General features: G+C 46.0%; 1 protein-coding gene across 1 annotated transcript in view; it reads right to left on the reverse strand.

The window, feature by feature from the left end:
- Window positions 1-18,622, reverse strand: part of LOC144676114 (GDNF family receptor alpha-2-like) — a 40,694-nt gene extending 22,072 nt beyond the window's left edge. The window contains exons 1-3 of the mRNA XM_078536621.1: window positions 18,576-18,622; window positions 17,572-17,727; window positions 4,503-4,612 (exon numbers count right to left, since the gene is read on the reverse strand). Coding sequence (XP_078392747.1) covers window positions 4,503-4,612; window positions 17,572-17,727; window positions 18,576-18,622 — 313 coding nt within the window. The remainder of the gene's footprint in view (window positions 1-4,502; window positions 4,613-17,571; window positions 17,728-18,575) is intronic.
- Between the last annotated feature and the right edge of the window lie 5,916 nt (window positions 18,623-24,538).

Here is a 24,538-nt window from a genome sequence, read left to right on the forward strand (position 1 = left end):
AAAGGCACCAAAAGTCGAAGCCTAATTGAAAGAAAGTGTTCAAAACTGGCTTTGTGTTGGACACACTAAGTCCCGTGTAGATCCTGGCGTGAACTGACTGCACTTTCCTTCAGCCCAGTGAATAATGGACACGTGAAAAGTCTTGTTCAGCAAAAGGGGCTTTAAACGGAATTATTTTTACAAATTCAGGCAAATAATCAGCAGAGCAGGAGACTCCAAAGACACTGCTATTTCTGCCTGGCTGAGTGTGCACCGGGTGCATTGGAGGGACACAGATGAAAGCATCAATTTCATCCAGGGAAGCAGTGTCAAAATAAATGGCTTGAGTGCCTAACAGCACTGTGGGTGTACCTACACCACATGGACCTCAGCGGCTCAAGAAGGCAGCTCACCACCACCTTCTCAAGGGGCACTCATAAGGATGGGCAACAAATGCTGACCTTGCCAAAGATGCCCACATTCAAGGGATGAAATGAAGAAAGCACCTTTTTCACAGACAGGGTATACCTTCAATGTGACAGGGCAGGATTGAACAGCTGGAATATCACTATTATACTCCTGCCCAGTCTGTCAGCTGGTCATGTCAGGAAATGGAATTCGGGGCATCATGGGTTCTGGCACTTTTCTCGATGTAACATCTCAACAAGACACCAATCGCTGACACAATTTAAATAAAAGGTCGGCGCTAACCGAGGGAACGCATTGAAGGATCGTTTTATGAAGAGGAATTTCACTCTGTCTGCCATATTCCCCGAATTAAACTTAAGGCAGGGAACCTTCAAAGGAGCCATTTCTCACTCAAGACATTTATTTTGACACTGCTTCCCTGGATGAAATTGATGCTTTCATCTGTGTCCCTCCAATGCACCCGGTGCACACTCAGCCAGGCAGAAATAGCATTGTCTTTGAAGTCTCCTGTTCTCTGATTATTTGCCTGAATTTGTAAAAATAATTCCGTTTAAAGCCCCTTTTGCTGAACAAGGCTTTTCACGTGTCCTTTATTCACTGGGCTGATTAAAGGACAAATGACAACCTGAAGGAAAGTGCAGTCAGTTCACGCCAGGATCTACACGGGACTTAGGGTGTCCAACACAAAGCCAGTTTTGAACACTTTCTTTCAATTAGGCTTCGACTTTTGGTGCCTTTCAGTATCAACCTGAGAAGCGAGTCTTTTTTTTTGAGGCCTGAGAAGACCCAAACTTGCCCACCATTGGCCAAGTGCCAGCAGGGCCTGAGGCAATGGGCAAGCAGAGGCCCAGGTCCACCTCACCTCCGTTAGCCTCGGGAGCCCTGTCTCTGGGAAACGGAGGTGACAGGGAGACCAGGTTGGGGGTAGGGCCAGGAGAGACAAATCCCCTGGTTTTTCCCATCAGACCCAGCGGGAGTCTCCTCACGCAGCACAGGGGCACATTCAGCCCCTTGTGGTCGAATAGCTGCCACACAGGCCAGAGGGGAGGCAGTGGTGGGCTCCGCACATCTGTGGGGTTTTATGGCGTCAGAGACACGTTCAGAGGAAGGGCAAGGATTTTCACATGACAGTGCCCGTCTTGAAACTGTCAGCTGGGGCTCAGCTGGGAACACTCCCCCTTCCGAATCTCGAGGTTCAATCTGCAAGTCCCACCCCCACGGCTTCAGCGTAGAAAACAAGGCCGACACTCCAGTGCAGTGCCGAGGGAGTGCTGCACCGTCAGAGGTGCCGTCTTTTGGGTGAGACGTTAATCCCAGGCCCCATCTGCCTGCTCGGGTGGAAAAGATCCCATGGCGCTGTTTCAAAGAAGAGTGGGGGGGTGGGGAGTAGGGGGGTGGGGGGTGGGGGTGGGAGTGGTGGGGCGTGCTGGTGGTGGGGGAGGAGGTGGGGTGAGGGGTGGGGGGGAGCGCGTGAGCTATCCCTGGTGTCCCGGCCAATATTTATCACTCAATCAACATGACAAGAAAAGACTAACACCACAAGAACTGGTCATTATCACATTGCTGTTTGTGGGAGCTTGCTGTGCACAAAATGGCTGCTTTGCTTTCAACATAACAACAGTCTCGATACTTCAAAAGTGCTTCCTTGGCTGTAAAGCGTTTTCAGACATCATGAAAAGCGCAAAATAAATGCAAGTCCTTTCTTAACTTTTAAACTTTTTTCACTTTCTTGTCCATCGGTTTTCTCTCCTTTCTCTGACATCCTGCATGAATCACCACCCCCGGCCAAGCTTCCTGGAGCACTACTCTAGGACTGGCTGATAGAGGGCAACGGTATCAAGAAACGAGCTTGCATTTATCTAGCACCTTTCTCATCCTCAGGGCACCCCCGAGGCATTTTTCAGACAATAAAGTACTTTTTTTTCAAATGGTGTCGCTATTGTAATGTAGAAAAAGCACAGCAGCCAATTTGCACCCAGCAATTCCCACAAGCAGCAACGTGATCACGACTAGATAACCCGTTTTGTGGTCTTGAGCGAGGGATAAATTTGACGTAGGCACTGGGGACAGATCCCCTGTTCTTCCCACGGACACGTGCACATCCGCCTGACAGGGCAGTCAGGGCCTCAGTTTAACATCTCATGCGAAGACAGCATCCTCATCAGCACAGCGCTGCACGCGCAGCACTCCCACATGCCTACACTGGGGGAGTGTCAGCCTGGGGCAAGGGCTCTGAATGAGGATTTGACCTGGCTGTCTTCCCCTTCCGAGGAAAGGGCGCTGGCTCAGTCCCTTTCGCGTGGGGGAGACAGGACTCTCGTCGGTGCCTTTCCGCAGTGAGATGCACCATGTACAGCAGCTTCAGTCACAACAGTAGAACATTCACAGTGGCTGGTGTACACTACAAGGAGCATCCTTGCTCTAATCAGCAGATGAATCATATTGGAGCTTGGAATACATTGATATATTTTAAGCAGATTAACCACAGACTAAAATATCAAGCAGAAACCTCTCAGTAGCAAACGGAACCAAAATCTTCAGTTTTAAAAGTAGATTAATGGAAACTAACCAGTTTCTCTGTAGCAGCTCATCATGAATTCATAATGATAGTGAAATTAATATTTGCATTCTTTTTTTTTATTCTTATCATGTGATCTCAGCATTGCTGGCTGGGCCAGCATTTATTGCCCATTCCTAATTGCCCTCGAGAAGGTGGTGGTGAGCTGCCTTCTTGAACCGCTGCAGTCCATGTGGTGTCGGTACACCCACAGTGCTGTTAGGGAGGGAGTTCCAGGATTTTGACCCAGTGACAGTGAAGGAACGGCGATATATTTCCAAGTCAGGATGGTGAGTGGCTTGGAGGGGAACTTCCAGGTGGTGGTGTTCCCCATCTATCTGCTGCCCTTGTCCTTCTGGGTGGGAGAGGTTACGGGTTTGGAAGGTGCTGCCGAAGGAGCTTTGGTGAGTTCAGCTTGTAGATGGTACACATCGCTGCCACTGTGCGTCGGTGGTGGAGGGAGTGAATATTTAAGGTGGTGGATGGGGTGCCAATCAAGTGACTGCTTTGTCCTGGATGGTGTTGAGCTTCATGAGTGTTGTGGGAGCTGCATTCATCCAGGCAAGTGGGGAGTATTCCATCACACTCCTGACTTGGGCATTGTAGATGGTGGACAGGCTTTGGGGAGTCAGGAGGTGAGTTACTCACTGCAGAATTCCTAGCCCCTGAACTGCTCCTGTAGCTGCAGTATTTATATGGCCAGTCCAGTTCTGTTTCTGGTCCAAAAGCGTGTGCGCGCGCGTGTCATGGCCTCAGCAAATGACAAAATGCTTCACAGCCACACCAAACAGGAAACCACATGCAAAATCAGCAGCTGTGTCATTCAAAGCAAGAGCCCACAAGCAGCAAATGAGCTGAATGACCACATTAATTCAGGGCGAGGGATGGATTTTGGCAAGACACTTGGAAAACTCCCCTGCTCTTCTTCAAATCACGTTCACGGGATCTTTTGCATTACGAGCAGCGTTCCTTCAGTACTGCACTGAGGCGTCAGCCCTGGACATTGTACTCAAGTCTCTCTAGGAATTGACCAGGAGTTTTCAAGAATGAAAGATCAATCTCCTTGACACTGTTGTGAGCAAAAGTCAGGAGCGAGATCAGTGAGGCAGGAAAGAACATTGTTTTAATTTTCCTCTCCTTATGAATTATAAGAATCTTGTAGGCGGTGGGGGAGTTGTTGGGGGTGCTGTATCAAGGCTGTTTGACTGAGAGTCTAGAATTGGAAAATCGGTTAACGAAGAGCCCGTTTGTTTTACAACTGGCTGAGGGAAGGTGGGGGCCTGGCAAGCATGGGCATGTCGGACAACCAATGGCGGAGCGAGGGGTCAGGGCAGCTGGGGTTGGCAAGTCGAGGAATACGTTGAGTTGGAGTTGGCAACCCGAAGTCTCTTGGGGTCTCTCCGCGCGCCCTCAGATGGAGGGAGGAACATATTCCCGATGAGAATCAAATCAAATCTAGCCTTACACTGGACTCAGAGAATTAAAAAAATATCCATGCCCACCCCCCTCCGGCAGACTGGTCGGAACCGCCACTCACCAATGAGTCCCGAGTACGAGAGCAAACAGGCTGCGTAGTTCTCACGGAAACAGCCACTCAGTGATTGTGCGGAGGGTTGGCAGTTCGACAGGAAATCTGCCAGTCGTGACCTGCGGATTGAAACAAAGAAGGAGTTAGTCGGTTTACCGAGCGGGAGCCCCGGGAAAGAGCCGGTTGGCATTCATGCCTCGCCATTTCAATCACTGAGGACACTGAGATGGCGGCGGGAGGAATGTGCGAGGTGTCGGGAAGTTGACGGTGCAACTCGACGCGGGATTGGCAATCTGTGGCAATGCCGCTTTCCAGGTCACCGGGAATGGAAGAGCAGGAATCTATAGCAGGGCAGCGAGGATCTGGAGCGGGCCAGCCTCAACTTTGCAAAGAGTTTGATTTTGCAGATGACATGATGGATTGCTAATTCTGTCAGCAATATCGGTCTCAGCAGAAGTGGCGACATAATTCCTTAATTCACGGGAGGATGGACTAGGTCATATTTTCAGGGCACCCTGAGGGTGTGAGAGGCACAATATAAATGTAAAGTCCGTCTCTTACTGACCATAGAATCTCTTTCAGTGTTGCTGGTTGAGGGATTAATATTGGCAAGGACACCGGGGAAACGCTCCTGATCTATTTCTATATAGTCCTGCGGGATCTTTTGTCTATTTTAGAGGGCAAATGAGGCCTTGATGTAACATTTCATCAAAAAGAATAGCAGAGATACAAAGAGAGAGGGAGAAAGACAAAAAGAGACACACATGAATGGATAATAATCTCTTGTGATCTTAATGAGATACTTGTGTTTTTGTATTTGCAATGCTTCAGTCTGACCTAACATTGGCTGACCAAACACACAGAAGCCAAAGCCTGATATGAAGAGATGAGTTGTTTGACTTTATAAAACCCTGGTTAGGCCCCAACTAGAGTATTGCGTCCAGTTCTGGTCACCAGACTTGAGGAAGGATGCGAAGGTCCTTGACAGGATGCAGAGGAGATTTAGCTGAATGGTTCCAGGTTTGGAATAATTTTAGTTCCGAGGTCCAGAGGGATCAAGGTGTACCAGTGCATGAGTCACAAAAAGTTAGTGTGCAGATACAGCAAGGAATTAAGAAGGCAAACCGAATGCTATCCTTCATTACAAGAGGAATTGAATGTAAAAGTCTGAAGAAGAGTCATACGGACTCGAAACGTTAACTCTGTCTTTCTCTCCACAGATGCTGTCAGACCTGCTGAGTTTTTCCAACTTTTTTTGTTTTTGTTTCAGATTTCTAGTATCCGCAGTATTTTGCCTTTATGTAAAAGTAAGGATGTTATGCTTCAGTTATACAGGGCATCGGTGAGACAGCACCTCAAATACTGTGTGCAGTTTGGCCTTCTTATTTAATATAGGATGTTAATGCCATTGGAGGCGGTTCAGAGGAGGTTTACTAGATTGATACCTGGAATGAGTGGGTTGTCTTATGAGGAAAGGTTGGACAGACTGGGTTTGTTTCCACTGGAGTTTAGAAGAGTGAGGGGTGATTTGATTGAAGTGTACAAGATCCTGAACGGCCTTGACAAGGTGGATGCAGAAATGATGTTTCCTCTTATGGGTGAGTCCAGAGCTAGAGGGTCACTGTTTTAAAATTCGTGGACGCCCTTTAAGACAGAGATGAGGAGAATATTTTCTCCCTGAGGGTTGTGTGACTTTGGAACTCCCAGCCTCAGGGTGGAGGTGGGGGTCATTGACTATTTTTAAGACAGAGGTGGTTGATTTTTGTTACGCGTGGGAATCAAAGTTTATCAGGGGTAGATGGGAACGTGGAATTAGTAATAAAAACAGATCAGCCATGACCTTAGTGTATGGAGGAGCAGGCTCAAGATTGACCTACTCCTGCCCCTATTCCGTAAGTTCGTATGTGGTTACAAATTTAAGGTGGGGTTATTCTTTTTGGAGCTAAGGATACTGAGGGGTGATTTAATAGAGGTGTACAAGATTTTTTTTATTATTCATGGGCGTCGCTGGCTAGACCAGCATTCATTGCCCATCCCTAATTGCCCTTGTTCAGAGGGCATTGAAGAGCCAACCACATTGCTGTGGGCCTGGAGTCACATGTAGGCCAGACCAGGTAAGGATGGCAGATTTCCTTCCCTGAAGGGGCATTAGTGAACCAGGTGGGTTTTTACAACTGGTTTATGACAGGTTTGGATAAAGTACACAAGGAAAAACTTTTCCCATTGGTAAGAGATGCAGGCGGGGAATGTGAGGAAGAACGTTTTTTAATGCAGCAAGTGACAATGACCTGGAACTCACTGCCCATGAAGGTGGCGGATGCAAAAACAATCAATGATTTCAAAAGGAAATTGGAAGGGCACTTGAAGGAAATAAATTTGCGAGGATCAAGCTGACTGGATTATTCCGCAGGGATTCAGCAAGAACTTAATGGGCCGAATGGCCACCTTCTGTGCTGTAAATGACTCTATGACTCTATTTAGAAGCACATGGTGGGCTGTAATCAGACTTAAAAAGATATTTCAGGATTTCAGGATTCTGCATTCGAAGGGCCTGTAGTAATTGGCCCATTGGGATGTCCTGGGTTTGCCCCAGTTTTATCAACAACAGAAATGAAAGGACTTGCTCACCCTTGATTTACTGGGACATATCTACGGAAGGAAAAGACTGGATCAATAGGTTTTTTAAAATTTCATGGGATGAGGGCTTCACTGGCTAGGCCAGCATTTATTGCCCATCCCTATTTGCCCTTGAGAAGGTGGTAGTGAGCTGCCTTCCTGATCCACTGCAGTCCATGTGGTGTAGGTACACCCACAGTGCTGTTAGGGAGGGAGTTCCAGTATTTTGACCCAGCGACAGTGAAGGAACGGCGATATATTTCCAAGTCAGGATGGTGAGTGACTTGGAGGGGAACTTCCAGGTGATGGTGTTCCCACGTGTCTGTTGCCCTTGTCCTTCTAGATGGAAGAGGCCGCAAGTTTGGATGATGCTGTCGAAGGAGCCTTGGGTGAGTTGCTGCAGTGCATCTTGTATATGGTACACACACTGCTACTACTGTGCATCGCTGGTGGAGGAAGTGAATGTTTGTGGATGGGGTGCCAATGAAGCAGGCTGCTTTACACTAGATAGTGTTGAACATCTTGAATGTTGTTGGCGCTGCACATACCCAGGCAAGTGCCTTATAGATGGTGGACAGGATTTGGGGAGTCAGGAGGTGAGTTGCTTGCTGCAGAATTCACAGCCTCTGACCTGCTCTTGTAACCACAGTACTTAGGGCTAGCTCAGTTCAGTTTCTGGTCAATAGTAGCCCCCAGGATGTTGACAGTGTTTCAAATATGAAGTTCAAAATTTCATGTTGTGGGACGGTCTTTTAATTTCAGCTAAAATGGAGTCATGAAATGGGCCACATGAGCTGCTCCAAATCCAGCGAGACAACAGGCAGGGGTTTCCCCCCATCGGGGGGAATTGTGCGGGAGTGAGCGGGTGAGTTCCTGACTGGCGCCCCCAGTCGGGGGCGCGCTGCCATTTTACGTGGGTGGGCCAATTAAGGCCCACCCAGTGTGACGTCCACCCAGAAGCTGTGTGGGTGGTGGGGGAGTGGGTTTCCCTGAGCCGGGAGTGTGCTTTATCGAGCATGCGGGCGACAGAGTGCATCGATCTCCCCGAGGCAAAGCGCTGCCTCAGGGAGATGGGCTCAAGATTCAAAAGCTCATCAAAGGTAGAAAAAAATATTCCTGACATGTCCGCTCATGCGACACTGCCACATGAGCTGGGACATGTCAATTTCTTTTATTTAAATATTTTATACAAATTTTAAATCCCTCATAAAACCTGTGGATGAGGTTTCATGTTTTTTCTGAAGGCCGCCTGGGCTCTTTGCCTGATCGCCAGCCTTAAGGTTAGACGGGCAGCTCAGTTGATTGTTTTAATTGCTCATTAACTGGCCTTAATAGGCCTTTGACAGTTCAGTGGGTGCACAGCCGATTTGGCTGTGTGCCAGCCAAACAGAAAATCTAAATGAAGCGGGGTGATGTCGGGACACACGCCCAACGTCACCCCGCATCTTTTTACACGTCGGAGAGCAGGCCCCACCCCCACTCGCCGACCATAAAATGCAGCCCAGCAAGTCTGAGTGGCCTTGTTGCTACGGGCACAGTACTGCCCAGATTGTTTTACTATGATGAAGCTGCAAGGCATTCACACCCATAGACAACAGGAAACGCATTTGTGCTGATGATGAATAGACTGTTACTCTCCAAGTCTCACAGGGAATGAAGGTTTTGCAAACAGTTATAATATAAGCTGTCTATTTAATTAAAGATAGAATGGAGTTGTGGGGTTACAGGGTCCAAAGGATAGCTAATTGGCATTTCCACCTGGATAAAATGCTCATGTGATTAACATTACCATGGAAATGGACAAGTCTGAAGGAAGTCATTGTAGGATTGGGTTACATGTTTTCTTAAAGAGATCTGTGAACCTCACAGACACAATCATTCCATAAGAGAGAGAGAGAGAGCACAGAAATAGTGGCAGCTAGTCTCTATTGTTCACCATACAAAATGCGAATGGGAGCTCATGTTCAGACCAAGTTTGTGAGGATTCAAAATGGGGTTGGAAGATTTGTCTAGCTTTGGCTAGAGGAAGGAATCTCCAGGTTAATCCTCACCGTGAATGTCAGTTGGGAGGTCAGACATCACACAGCTGGAAAAGGGAAAAGGAAGCAAACCATTGGGAGCTGAGGATAACTTTGGACTGGTTCTTGGAGAATGAAGTGTCTTAAGGGACAGAGTAAAGAATGACCTTGGAGCAGGATTTTTGGTCATTTTTTAAGTTAAAAGAGAAATCATTTCTGTAGTTTAGAGTTTAAGTTGCTGACTGAGCAGTGGTTATTCAACATTCCTTTTAGTCTGATTGTTAAAGTAAAAGACTTAAATCTTGTCAAGTGATCCTTCCAGTCAGTCACTGAAAATTCAAATATCTTTTTAAACGTTATGGGTCTCTCTGGGGATTGTTACAATGGTGGGGGATTTGGCGGTGATATAGCTGTTGAACATCAAGTGGAAATGCTTTGATTCTCTCTTATTGGAGATGATCATTGTCTGGCACTTGGGTGATGCAAGTCTGCCTAACGGAATTTCTCTGCTGTTTTCTGTTGATATTGAAGTACAAATGGAGGCGGAGCTCCTGAATCGATTAAAAAGTCTCTCCATCAAATGGAAGAAAATTGTCAAAGTCAGTGTTTTAAAAAAAAAATGGGAGAGATGAAACAATTCAAATCTTTTTTTTTTAGAAAGCTGTTCACTTGCTCTGGTGCTCCTGGGAACACATTTGTGACAGCCTCGCTCTGTCTCCTTCTCACCCCATGGGTATTTGAATCTTGAATGTTGTGGCACTGCACAGCACCGCAGCTCTTGAATGACGCAGGACTCCTACTCACACCTGCGTTCAGAAACACTAGGCCCTAACTTCATGTCAAGAGCGCTCTGCTTCCCGAGCCCTGACCCACTGACAGAGCCAACATGGGGCTAATTGTTAACACATTCCAACCCATCTACTCTTGGAGTTGATATTGACTCTCCTCCGCTGGGGCAATTGCCAATCTGTTCCCAAGGCTGTCAGGTAATTTTTTCTTTCCTTTATTCTTTCGGAGGATGTGAGCGTCACTGGAAAGTTTGCTGCCCACCCTTGAGCTGAGTGTCTTGCTTGACCATTTCAGAGGGGCAGTTAAGAGTCAACCACATCGCTGTGGGTCTGGAGTCACATGTAGGCCAGACCAGGTAAGGATGGCAGATTTCCTTCCCTGAAGGACATGAGTGAACCAGATGGGTTTTTTAAGACAATTGATGATATTTTCAAGGTCAGCATTGCTGTGACTAGCATTATATTCCAGGTTTATGAATTGAATTTACATTCCGCCAGCTGCCATGGTGCGATTTGAGCCCCACATCCTCACAGCGTTAGTCAGGATCTCTGAATTATCGGTCTAGTGACACTACCCTCTCCCCATGAAAACTGCTCAGTGCAGGACCGAAGGCATGGTACGCCCCTGTGCACCCTGCTGAAGTTGGCATCTTTCAGATGAGGTCTGACAACAAGGCCCCAATATGCCATCTTGGGTAGATGATGAAGATCCCACGGTCACTGTTTGGAAGAAAAGCAGATGGAGGTCTTCCTGGTGTCTTGCCAATGATGATTCCTTCAACCGCCATCACTAAAAAGCAGGTTATCTGGTCATTATCTCATTGCTGTTTGTGGGATCTTACTGTGCAAAAATTGACTGTTGTATTTCCTACACAACTACGATGACTACAATTCAAAGGTACTTCGTTGACTGTAGCATGCTTTGGGACGTCCTGAGGTCATGGAAGGTGCTGTCGAAATGCAAGTCTCTCTTCGTTTCTACCAGACCTGAGCCAGGAATGGAGGCTTCTTGTATCCTCATGCACTGGGAGGTCTCTGAATGATCTCTTTTAGCCAATCTGAACAATAGATTGGCGTGGTCGGAATGGATTCAGATCAGAGGGCGTTGCAATGCCAACACATTCAAGTTGAATTCAATAGAACTGATGATCCTGAAAGCTGCCTGTACGTTGTAAGAGGCCAACTGGCTCACCGATGTTTCTGACGGAGGGTTAAGCTGCCACACCTCCTGACTGTAGCCTACATGTGACTCTAATCCTGCAATATGAGGGATGGGCAACAAATGCTGGCCTTGTCACACCCCACTCGTGAGGTCCATTTGCAACATTCTCTGAAAAAGGAGGTCCCCCCCGGCCAACCCCTGCCCCAACATCACCGTCCCCACCCTCTGCACCATCATCTCAAGGCAAAAAGGTAAGCAGGTAAGCACTGCTCACATCCTGAGACCAAATTCTGTACAGAAAGGCTTTTACTGCAGTCTTCATATTGCCAGTGGAGTTCCCTGGAACAGCTTGTGGATAAATCAGTTCTTCGTTCTGACTCTTACCTGATTATTTATCTCACTAAGTATTTTCACCATGTTAGGAAAAGTGCATCAACATTGGTGTTCAAAAGAAGGGGCATTTTTTAGATCAGCTAAAGCCAGCATGAATAATATTCAAAAAGCATCCCTGACCAAGATAATCTGGGAGAGAAATTTATAGATCCTTACACTCCAGGAAGAGGACAGAATGGCTCTTTGATGGAACTGAAGAAAATGTCACACATCAAAAATAAACTTTGATGTTGCTTTGCATTTTTTTAAAATTTTTTTCTGTGGCAGATTTATTTGGAATTTAAATATATAGCACCGAGTGTGCAAGCTATCATTGGGATATCAAAGTGCAGAGCTTGATTAAAAAAAATCACAGCCTTGATCTGTCTAATAGGTGGAAGCTGAAATACCTTCAAGAAGAAGTCATCAATTGCCACCTCTTCTTTCATCCCTCATTGAGATCATCAAATGGCCGACTGCAAACAGCGTAGTTCCGAATGTCTGCCTTAAACTGCTGCCATCATCTCTACAGACTGGGTAAGAATGCACTAATTTGCACAGCCCAGGCCTCCTGGTGGCTCATGGTGGTGTTCACAGTTTTCTGACATTTGCCAGTTTCATGCCTTAATCCCACTTTATTACTTCAATAAAGCTTCTCTCTGGAAGCGAATTCCAAAGACTAATAGCCCTTTGAGAGCAGAAGTTCCTCCTGCTCCCTCATTCTAGATCCCCCCCCCGTCAAGGGGAAACATCCTCCCAGGATCTAACCTTGTCAGCCCCCCAGTACCTTATGTGTTTTAATCAAATCGCCTTCAAGCAGACTCAAAGGGCCAAATGGCCTACTCCTGCTCCCATGTCCCAATCACCTCTCATTGTTCTAAACTCCAGTGAGTATTGACCCAACCCTGTTCAACTTTTTCCTCATAGGACAACTTTCACCCTAGGAATCTAGTCTAACGAACCTTCTCTGAACTGCTTCCAATGCAAGCATATCCCTCCTTAAGTTAAAGGGGAATGGAGCTGTGCACAGTACTCCAGATGTGGTCTCACCAACGCCCTGTGCACTGTAGCAAGACTTTAATACTCCATCCCCCTCGCAATAAAGGGCCAACAGACAGACTAAATGATGCGAATTTGAAGAGCAAATCGCCTGTAGATGAGAGGTTTGTGTAAATAACAATAAGTAGCCTCCATCATACAACTTGCAATTTATCACAAGTCAGCAGAAATGAGACATCAGTGGAGAGGATGAATATGTGTACAAATTGAATATGAATGTGCAGATAGGATTAGCAGACAATCATCTGCTTCCTTTAATGACTTTTTCATTTTATGGCCGTTGAAAGTAATTTTCCCAATTATATTCTGGCATTGTGTTAGTCTCTGAGTTATTCTAATTTGAAGAATATCATTCAACTGAAGCTGAGAGAACAGTATGGAACAGAATTCATAAATTCTTTGATGCCGGGGCTTTCATCTTTGTATCCAAACTGGTTTTGCACAAGAAGCTCAGCTCACAGTGAAACAGAACAGCAGGATTTCATGGGATTTATCATCACTTTCATTAAGCGCCCTTTCATCAGGAGATCACTTCACCGAGATAAAATTGTGTAAATGAAAGCAGATTACTGACCCGCATTGTAATAGTGTTTTCGTTACATTCCAATTCGAAAACACAAGCTGAGCATTGTCATCGCTTGACAATTCACTTTGTCTTCGCTCTGACTTCCTCAGCTTCGAGGACAGGGTAACAGTGCCCGTCACCCACACTCAGCAACAGAAGAAGAGTTGCGGGCGATAGAGTTACGATGGGTGAGGGGGGGTGGGGAGGGGAGGGTGCGGTGTGGAGTGGGCAGGGTGGGTGTGCAACATGAGGTGGGCACTGCAGCTCTCGGACTGATGCCTCTGAAACTCATCTGAACGCGTTCAAATTGGAACTCGTTCAGTAACATTATTACGTTATTTTGAATGTGGAGATTCTAACAGTTCATATGTTCTTTTTGTCATTTAATTCAAATCTCTTTTTGTGATTTTTGAGGTATTTGGTGACACCCTCTGTTGTGTTATTATAATGATATTATCTATTGTACAAGACACAAGGCACCAATCGCTCATAAGGGATTGGGTAAACATGTTGTAGGCTCATGTATAAAGACTAAGCACATCAGAACAGTTATACATCAGTCTAAAGCTTGAAAACATCAGAGCTGTGCGTGTGCGCTCTGCTCAAAGCAAAAGTGAAACTAAGACTGGATCACATGACACATTTCCCTTCTAATGATGTCGTGCTGATATCCCTTAAAGGCATATTCCAGCATCCCCTTTCTTTTTAAAGATTATTTCTCCCCTTCCAAAGAAGTATAACGTTTACAATACACATTCATGTTTTGTTACTATTGCATAAGTGCATAGAACAGATGAATCAATGAGTCTCTGAAGCATAAAGGTAATCTGCTGGTACGCCCAGATCTTGTCATGGTAACCGTGTCTGGATGTTCCTTTAAGTGCTCACGGTGATCTCTGGGACAGTCATTCTTTATGTTGTCCCTGATTGCATTTGGGATCTTGTCCTCGACGCAATAGGACTGTATGGTTAGGAGTTGGGATGGATCTGATTTGTCCTCAGTTACGTCTCACCATTGTGCCTTTGTGTGAAATGACTTCATCGGACCTTGGTTCCAAACAAACCCTTGTCATCTCGGTTGGGTGCCACGTACCTGCTGTGGGATCCTGGGTGTGAACTTGTTATCCCAACTGTAAGCTTGACAATTTTGTACCTACATTTTTATTGTGCCCATTGGTCATCTCCTCTTGTAGTTTTAAAAGTTGCTCTCTAGTTCCTGAGAGAGTAGAATGGGTAAGAGTGGGTAAATTGGTATGCACCAGACCGCCAAACATGAGCTCTGCTGGTCATGGAATAGTTGCACTTAAAGGTGTCGTTCTCATATGTAACACTGCAATGTGTAGATCTTGCCTGGTCTGTCTATATTTGAGAATTAAGGATTTCACCTTGTGGATCATTTGTTCAGCTAGGCCATTAGATCTAGGGTAATGAGGAAAAGAAGTAGTTGATCGATATTCCATTTCTCACACATATCCTGAAATGGCTTACCAATAAATTGTGAACCATTATCCGTAACGATCTCTCTCGGCACACCAAATAAACTGAAAATAGCACTTAGAGTCTGCGTGACATATTGTGCAATTGTCGAATAATGGGGTACTTGATAAAGTAGTTGACCATGACGATGATGTCAGTGCCATGGACATGAAAGAGGTCAGATGTGATTTTGGACCAAGGATGGGTAGGAACTTCAAGTGGCATCAATGGTGCTTTGAGCTAACTTGGCAATGCTCTTCACATGTCTTACACTTCCTGACGACGACTTCAAAGTCATTCTTCACACCTAGCCAGGTGTGAAGTCTTGAGAGTCTTCTCATCCGATCTATGCCTATATGTGTGTGATGAAGTTGTTGAAGGATATCAGGTCGCAAAGATTCCTGCCTGCCTTTAAAAATGATTCCCCGGAGATGCCTGACTTGTCCCGATAAGGCCAAAATGGTCTCACGTGTTCATGGACATGCTGAGTTGAATCAGACCATCCTTCAATGATGGTTTGCCACAGTTTCTGTAGTGTAGAATCTTTCACCATTTCTTGTTGTAGCTGCTGGTGTTTACATTGCGAAAAATGTACCAGATCAATTTGGAGAACATCTTCGAGGTCGGTGTCGATCAGGTCAACTTGCAGACGCAGGGAATATCATCTGTTTTCACTGGGTTCAGTAATCTGCTAAGTGTGTCTGATGTGATCATCAAGCTAAAAGCAAAATACTGCAGATGCTGGAAATCTGAAACAAAAACAGAAAATACTGGAAAAACTCAGCAGGCCTGACAGCATCTGTGGAGAGAGAAACAGAGTTAACGTTTCAAGTCCGTATGACTCTTAAGTCATATGGACTCGAAACATTAATTCTGCTTTCTATCCACAGATGCTGTTAGACGTGCTGAGTTTTACCAGCATTTCCTGTGATCATCAAGCGATCTGGCTCATACCTCTTCTCAGAGTCGTAACCTTGAATCTTTACCAAGGGTTGTTGCAATCTTGGTGGTGCAGTTGTCAATGTTTTTCACCAAATTGTCTCCAGTGATCTGTGGTCGGTATCTGCCACAAACCTTTTGCCAGAGAGATAGGTATGAAAACAATGATTCCAAACACTAAAGCTAATGTTTCCTGCTTGATGTTAGACCAGTTGGATTGCGTTATGCACAGCAATTTGGAAGAAAATGCAGATGGTTTGCCTTTTTGTATTATGCATGCTCCCAGACCTTCCTGTGAGGCATCTATCGCCTGGATAGTTGCCTCCCTTTGATTGTAAAATTGCAATGTCAATGCTTCTGATAATGACTGCTTCAGTGCACCTTGGTGGTCATGGTGCCACAGGAAAGGCTCATCCTTTCTCAACAATTCCCTGAGCGCCGATGAAGACTTTGAGTGAAATTGGGAATGTATGGAGACAAGAAATTAAAGAGACCTAGACATCTTTGAAGATGGTCCTTATCTTAAGGAGCCAGCATGTCTTCGATATCCTGTATTTTACTTGAATTGGGACATATGCCAGTACCGGAATAAATAAACCCAAAGAACTTGATCTGTTGCACGTCGATGGCGCTTTTCAGACTGTGGAACGCCTGCATCAATAAGTGCAGATTACGTTCATATTCTTGCTTTCTTCTTCCCACCACAGTGATATCATTGGTAATCCAGTTGCATTCTGGCACAGTGTGTGTAATGCGATCCACTGGGCTTGAAAGGGATCCTGGCTAATAGATAGCCCAAAAAGAAGTCATTGAAAACAGTATCACCTGAATGGGGTGTGAAATATGGTAAGCTCTTAGGACTTCTCGGCGAGATGTACTAACTAGTAACCATGCTTGGCATCAAGCGTCAAGGAGAACTTTGCACATGCAAATACCTTAGATTTAACTTTTCCTATGTGGGTATTTTGAAGGGCGACTTTTCAAAGTTGCATTTAAACATCATGAGCCGAGGCGTACTCTCAATGATTGGTCCTTCTTTTTGACACGTAATTGAGCTACACCAATCCTTGTGCTCTTGTAATCTCCTAATGATTCCGTTCTCCCCCATTTTGTCTAGTTTGACCTTCAATTTATCTTGTATGTTGATGCTGCACGTATGTGGTAGATCAAGTGACAGGTTTGCATTCTCCTGCAAGTGTAACATTTCAACTCATTTTAAACTGACCAGTTTGTCAAAACATTATGGATATTTTGATGTTAGGCCATGAACTGAGATGATGGGAATGGTTCCTGAGGTTGATCAACCTAGTGATGTCTGACTGATTCCACGGATTTTTACTGGTGCAAGTTCCCGACACGCCAGTAGACCTACAATCGCTGGGCCTTCAGATTCCACAATGTAGAACATATGTGGCACCCAGGAGGATTGATTCTACTTGGATTCCAGCTCTATGGATCCTGCACATGGAATTAGTGAACCACTCTACGCTAAAAGTTTCACTGCAAATGGTTTTGCCATGTCCTTCCACATCTGTGGATACATGTCTGTTAGAATTCGCAGAGGTAGCATGTTGGCACTTGCCCCGTGTCAATCTTATCCAATAATGAATAGTTCCCAACTTTCTTAGGACAGATAATTCGAACCATGACTTCAGATGGTGAGATAGCGTCTACTATTTTCACGAGACTGATGGTGTGAAACGTGTTTACTGCTCTTCGTCTCATTGTGCACTTCATCCATTTTCTGGTTTATCAATCATCTCATGTATATATTCCTGACGGGACACCGGATGGTCATTCTTATTGCGTGAAGGTACCCGTTGTGTATGGTCTGTTTGGAACAGTCCACGACTCTTGTAGCTGCATCAGCCTTTGCTCTAGTGCACTGCGGCTGCCAATGGCCCTTTCTGCCACATGCCTTGCACAATTGATGGAAGGCCGGGCATTTCCTTGGTGTATGCAGAAGGCCACACCTTCCACATGGCTTGCTAGGTTTGGGCATTCCAATGAGTGCGTCAACAATTGGGGTTGTAACTTAGAACCTATAAGCTTCATCGACCTGCGAGGATTGCTTCGTACTTACGCATCCTTGAGTTGCTCTTCGATGCTATATGTTTTGGGCTTGTCTCGAAGATCTCTCTGGAAGGCCGCCGTGGGAGTGGATACAATCGCCAGCTCAACAATTCTGAACGCTAGCTCTGCCTTTGAAAAATCACAGTACACGCCCTTTTCTCCGCATCTACTGACAAAGCGGGTCTACGGATTCTATAGGCTGTTGTTGAAATGACTTGAACTCTAGCTGGTGAATACGGAGGTGTAATCTGATTCTGAATCCGCCTTCCAGTGTAGTCCACATCTTTTTGGGGATCATTTAGCTCTTCCTCTGTTAATCCTGATGTGTCCAGCTTGTGCAGACCTTCATTCCTAATTACCCGGCAAATTTTTATGGCTTGCTTGTCTCGTTCAGACACACCTGAATCAAGAAACCATAGCTCTCTACTCTGTTTAAAGATTTTGAATTTGGATACTAGGTCAGCTACATCCCAGGACATTCTGACAATATCCCTTTGACCTTCCTTCTTCTGTGGTACCTGGGATGACTGTTTCTGTAGCCGCTTTCACCCTCTTTTCCCAAGCTGTGCCCACGAAGATGGGTGTGGCAGGAATGCGTCACGGAGTAATAGAGTGTTTGTTTTTTTATTCCATTTATTGTCCAGCAGCTCCCAAAGCCAATCGTTATAATTGCAACTTTCTCTGGCATAACTTTTATGATGGTTTCTTTGTTTTGTTTTCTCAGACTCTCCCTCACTCGCCGTCGATCTGACCCGCACCCTGGTCACTCACCTTTCCTGACTGAGCTGACCTGGTGCTGGTCCTCTCAATGCGCTGTCCCACTCACGGGATTGGCAGGCTATGTGCTGCAATCTCACCACGAGGGATCCATCTGCTAACCAGCTCTTTTCCTCGCAGTCGCCATGCTGCATTGTCAACACTGTGCAGTGCTGCAACCTCGCTGCAGTCTGACCAAAATGTCGAAGGTCATCTCAGGCCATGTTGCAAGATCTAAGGCTGTCCACCACATCATACCTGTACTTAATCTTGCTGCCGCCTGTCTTACCACTGCTGATCCCCATGTCGCCTTATTATAATGATATAATACCCTGGGTTTATTTACTGTACATGACACAGGGCGCCAATCACTCATAAGAGGTTTGTTAAATACGTCGTGGGTTCATTTATTAAGACTAGGCACACAGGAACAGTTATACATAGGAATAAGGCTGGAAGACATAAGAGGTGTATATGTGTGTGCGCTGCTCAAAGCAAAAGTGAAACTAAGACTGGATCATATGGTACATTTGCCTTCGAGTGATGTGATGCTGATATCCCTTATATGGGCCAGCAGAAGTAATCGCAACCAGGATGTGGAAGAAAATATTTGTGTCGATCGTTAAACTATTGGTCTGGCGAAAAACTGGCCAAGTTATAGAAACCACCAGATTTTCATGTCTGAATTGTAAAAGTGAATTTGTGGTTTGTTTTTGTTCTTTTGCCCATTTCTGTTTGTAATTGAAGAGGTGCTGAAACTTGCTGCAAATTACCCGGAACTAGCCTGTTCCCCGTCTCCTGTACAGTGTAGGAATCACTATGTTCACTTTAAATTCACCTTGTGTTGGTCAGTTGTACTTTCACCGATGAGTTGTGGCCAGAAAGGCACAAGACAAATGACCGAGGTCTGAAATTATAGCAGAGAAGGATACCCGGATGAGTGCAGCTCCAACAACACTCAAGGAGCTCGACACTATCCGGGACAAAGCAGCCCCGCTTGATCGGCACCCACCCACCATTTTCAACGGTCACTCCCTGCACCACCGACACACAGTAGCAGCAGTGTGCACCATCTGCCGCAACTCACCAAGGCTCCTTTGACAGCACCTGTCTGCCTAGGGCATGGGCAGTAGATGCATAGGAACACCACGACTTGCAAGTTCCCCTCAACCACACAGCATCCTGCCTTGGAAATATATCGCCGTTCCTTCACTGTCGCTGGGTCAAAATCCTGGAACTCCCTCCCTAACAGCACTGTGGATGTACCTACACCACATGGACTACGGCAGTTCAAGGAGGACACTCACCACCGCCTTCTTTGGGCAGTTAGGGATGGGCAGTGAATGCTGGCCCAGCCAGTGACATTCACATTCAGAAAAAAGAGACCAAAAGGCTGATTCTCATAGTTGGAGGTCTGGCTTTGGAGGAATGGTTACCAAACTGAGGGATCCTCATCTTTGTCAGGTTGGAAAGGGATATAAGGTAGGCAGTGAAAGAGTAGAGGCTAATCCAGGGTATTATTTTTGGGTAATTCACAAGTGTAGGACAAGGGACCTCAGTATAAAGTGATGTTGTGAAGCATTCCAGATCACTGGGCTCCACACTGGGTACTGAAGGCAAGGACACTGCAGTCCATGTGCTGGTGGGAGCATCTTCAGCACACAGACTGCCTTGGTTCAAGAACATATCTCACCACCACCTTATCAAGGGTCAACTAGGGATGTGCAATAAATTTCAGCCTCGCCAGTGATGCTCACACCCTGAGAACAAATACTGAAAAGTTCCAATGTCATTCAAGAGGCAATCAGACATTGTGATGGCAGGGGCCATGGGTTTCTAAGGAAAGGATTACCTAGTTGGCTTCCTTCATCTATGTTGACCTCTGTTGGTCTGAGCTGCCGCACAGCATGGTTTGAGACCGAGTTAGTGCTGATGATATGGTCAAGATCGCTGGGTTGGAAAGATCTGAGACTGTAAAAAGTGCATTAGTGGCCCCACTGATGTCAAAGAGTTCCTGCATGAACAAGTCCATACTCACTGGTGTCAATCAGCTCCTCACACCACTGGGCTCATTTTAATTCACATCTTCATGTCGGAATGAGAGCAGCTGGACATGGTTCAGTTTGGCCCAGGTAGTTGCAGTGAGCACAGGATGGGTTGGAGAACTCAGAGTGAAGGATTTCCCAGCACTCCAAGATCCCGAGTTCCACATTTCAGATCCTGTCTAGACAAGAAGCTTGGTCCCAGCAATCACAGTCTGGATGATGGCTCCATAGGAACTATCATAGTTCCATAGGATCCATGGGTGCAGCCCCTGCCATTGATCCACCCTTCCAATTTCCTGTGTACCCATGGTCGTTGCGTTGTCAGTCCCTCAAAACCAAGGTGACGCCTACCAGGCTTCGGGATTTGTGTGTCACCAGGTGGCTCAGTAAGCCAATCCTGGAGCCACAGGCCTTTGGGCAGAGAGGTCAAGAGTTCCCTTGGAAGGCAGCGGTGGGTGGGGTGGGGTGCGGGGGCTGGGGGGGTGTTTGTCGAGTTTCTGCTTTCTCTTTCTCTTCTTACGCTTTTGTCATCTCCCTGCAGCAACCTTTATACGGTCAGTTTTCCACTGTGTTGTGACTTTTTGGATGAGGCGCCAACTCACGTCATGTTTTACATTAAGTCCCTCCCATATATCAAAGTCAATTTGTTCCCTTTTCAATGAGGCCTTCGTCACGTGTGTTCACCGAGGTGAAGAACGTTCATTCTGAAGACTTTCCATCCTAGGCAACCAACGTTGGCATCAAGCACTCCCAAGTCCAGGTACAGTTCAGCACTGTGCAGAGCAAAGCACACTCTGCTTAAGCTCAACCATGCTTTTCAGCTCCAAGCTGAGAAAAACATGCCTTACTGCCTTCACATTTCCCACATCTGCCTTCCTTACACCTGTCTAACTGAGAATGGATAATGGTGATCATTTCATACTGCAAGTACATGTCTGCAATCAACTGGTTTGACAGGGTCTAAACCTTTGTAGTTTGTAAAGAGAGATGACTTTTACCCCAACAAGCTTAACTTGATCCCTGAAAGGAAAGTTCACTGACCCTTCCTGAGGTTTTGAATGATACAGACCCTCGACAACAGCAGATCAAAGATCTTGCCACCCTGTGTCGGGGACCAGGTATATCTTTGCAAGGTTAGAATATGGTTCCTTCCCTAGAGGAAGCCCTTCTGAGCTTTGCACACTTCCAGCTGTGAGAAGGATGAGACTTGATGTCTTCTCACTCCAGTCTATCCTCCTCTAATGTCCTCATTACTTGTGGTTTCAACAGGAACATAAAAAATCTGGTCTATGGAGAGGCATGGGGTGTAACATTCAGCTTTGGTTGAAGCACACAACAAGTGGTAGGGACTAGGTAGACCATTGTGCACTCATCCTAAGGTGGAGTGTACAAGATAAGACAATTCTTTACTACCAAACCTCTCGCCCTTGGTATTTTTGAAGGCGGGGGCTGGGGTGGAGGTGGGGGGGGGCGGTGGAGCTGCTCCTAGTATTCACCAACCAATTAGTAAAGGTACATTCGATACCTGCACCAGTATACCACACTGTCACCTGCACTTAACAGGCTGCATTTAGAAACCTTCCTAACTCACATTTCATCCAGCTCCCTGCAAACTCCCATATGCTTGCTGATCTACATTGGCTCCTGGTCTGGCAACACCTCAATTTAATTTCTAATCCATCCTATCAAATCCCTCCTTGGCTTTGCACCCCCAGCCAAACCCCCACCCCACCCACATCCCTTCCCATATCTGCAACCTTCTGCAGCCCCACAGCCGTCCGAGATCTTTGCAATCTTCCACTTATGGAGTCGTGCGTATCCCTGATTTCCATCTCTCCACCATTGGCAGTTGTGCCTTCAGCTGCCTGGGCCCTGAGCTCTGGAATTCCCTCCCTAAACCTCTCCTCTGCTCTACCTCTCTCTCCTCCTTGAAGTTGCTCCTTTAAACCTAACTCTTTGACCAAAGTTTTGGTTACATGTCCCAATATCTCCTTATGTAACTTGGCGCAAAATTTCGTTTGATAATCACTCTTATGAAGTGCCTTGGGGTGCTTTATATATTAAAGATCCTACATAAATGTTGGTAGATGTTGTTCAGTGAAGGCTGGAAAAGTTGCATGAGTAGAAGGTTTTAATTATCCAGTTAATGAGGAGGACCCGCGTTGAACATCATATCATCTGATCCATGGTACAGCAGCAGGCACTGAGAGAGAGAGCTGAACACTCCTGATCTCACAGCAAATAGCTGTTGATTCACTCCAATGCTGTCCTTCTAAGGCTAGTGTTTTTATTTCAAGAAGACTATAGAATCGTCCAAGCCTAAAAGAAGAGGGCCCTTGATATGCTTAAACGGGACGTCACTGCCCCTTTCAGAGAGTTTCAAGGCTGCTTAGTTTCCAGAGAGCCTGTTCTGAATGATTCCCTGGCGACTGTGCTGTCCTGCTTGTTGGCAAAGTGGAACCTATCTGCTGCCTTCTGCAGTGTGAAGTACTGCAATGCAGTCGGGCTGTGTTCATACATCACAAACCTGATCAGTGATTGGCATTACATAATCTCTGGACCCAAATATGTCCGTTTCCCAATATCTGCTACAACAGTGCATGAGACATGGTCCTTGGGCAAGTGAGACTTTTGGGTTTTGCTCTCCCTCTCACTTCCTTCACCTTGCATTACGACAGGGGCTACTTCAAAAGTACTTGATCAGTCGCAAAGCGCTTTGGGATGTCCAGAGGTCATAAAAGGCGCTATAAAAATGTGAGTGTTTCCTCTGCTTTTCCCCCTAATGATAAGTACCTCTTGCTGGGATATAGTTCAACTGGACCAGGCATCCACCAGTACCTCCCAAAAGTAGGTCAGTCCAACAATTAAACCCTATCCACAAATCTGCATGGCCAGTGAGTGGTTTTGCTGGGCAACATTACTGGGCATGTTGGCTTGGGAGAGGATGCTGCTGATGGGCAGCCTTTCTTGTAACTGGACATGGAGGATCTTGCAAAGGCACTGCTTAAAACCAGCTTCACTGGGCAGGACATGTCCTTCGTATGCCTGACACCAGACTCCCAAAGCAACTGCTCTACTCAGAACTCAGTCACTCGGCAGGAGATTCCCAGTAGGACAGCAGGAACACCTCAGGGATGTTCTCCAAGTATCCCTTAAGAGGTCAAACATATCCGCCGGTTCGCAGGAGACCCTGGCCTGTGACCAACCAAAATGGAGAATGCTTACTCGGGCTCATCCAGAGACATTGCCAGGGATGTGCAGAGGCGAAGTCGAGGTATCGGAGGGAGTGCACAAACCTCCAGATAACCAATCTACCCAACCCTTCAAGCACCACCTGTCCCACATGTGGCAGAGTCTGCAGATCGCACATTGGACTTATCAGCCATCTCAGAACACATCGAGCCAGAGTGGAAGCAGATCAACCTCGATATCAAGGGACTGTGTAAGAAGAAGAAGAAGCTGGTTCAGAGTAGACATTTGGGCCGTGCCTGTATCCAGGACCTCAAGGATCTGTTAGCTGTCTCCAGCTGAGTTGTTTGGAATAACCACTGAATGGGGCATTCATACACGTGGATCCTGCTCATGGGTGGAAAAATATCATACCAATGAATACATTTCAGGCTAAATCACAAACTGTGTTCATTGTAAGATGTAAATTTGTACAGAATCAAAAGATCACCTTATGACTGATCGTCCTAACAAATTTCCGAAACTGAAGTAACAACAATTCTTCACGGCTGTAACTGGATCTTAGATCAATGCAATACGTGTATCTCAGCTCCATGCATGAAGTGGCTCCTTGTTGTCATATCGTCACTCTGGTCAGTGAGATTATATGCAAATCCCTGTTCCATTCCCTCAACCCAAGAAGCTCTGGATACATAATTAAAGCTGTGCAATGGGTTTTGAGTGACTTAAAATTGGGCCCGACATGTCAGTTGCTTGATGTTACATATTATGCGATGGCTGGTGCCTACAGCATTAACCAGGAGTTACAAAAGCTTGACCTAATGTCCTCCGAGCTAACTTTTCATGAAGTAGATCAATTATTCCTCTTCAAAGTTTCTGGAATCTGATTAAAAGTTACCGGAGCAACCACAATTTCACAGCCAGGACCAAACCCTTGCTGTAGCTTAACACATTGTAATGCAAGTCATCATTATTCAGTCAATTTCT

The sequence above is a fragment of the Cetorhinus maximus genome, unplaced genomic scaffold (assembly GCF_964194155.1).
Source record: "Cetorhinus maximus unplaced genomic scaffold, sCetMax3.hap1.1 HAP1_SCAFFOLD_1360, whole genome shotgun sequence".
Taxonomy (NCBI): Eukaryota; Metazoa; Chordata; class Chondrichthyes; order Lamniformes; family Cetorhinidae; genus Cetorhinus; species Cetorhinus maximus.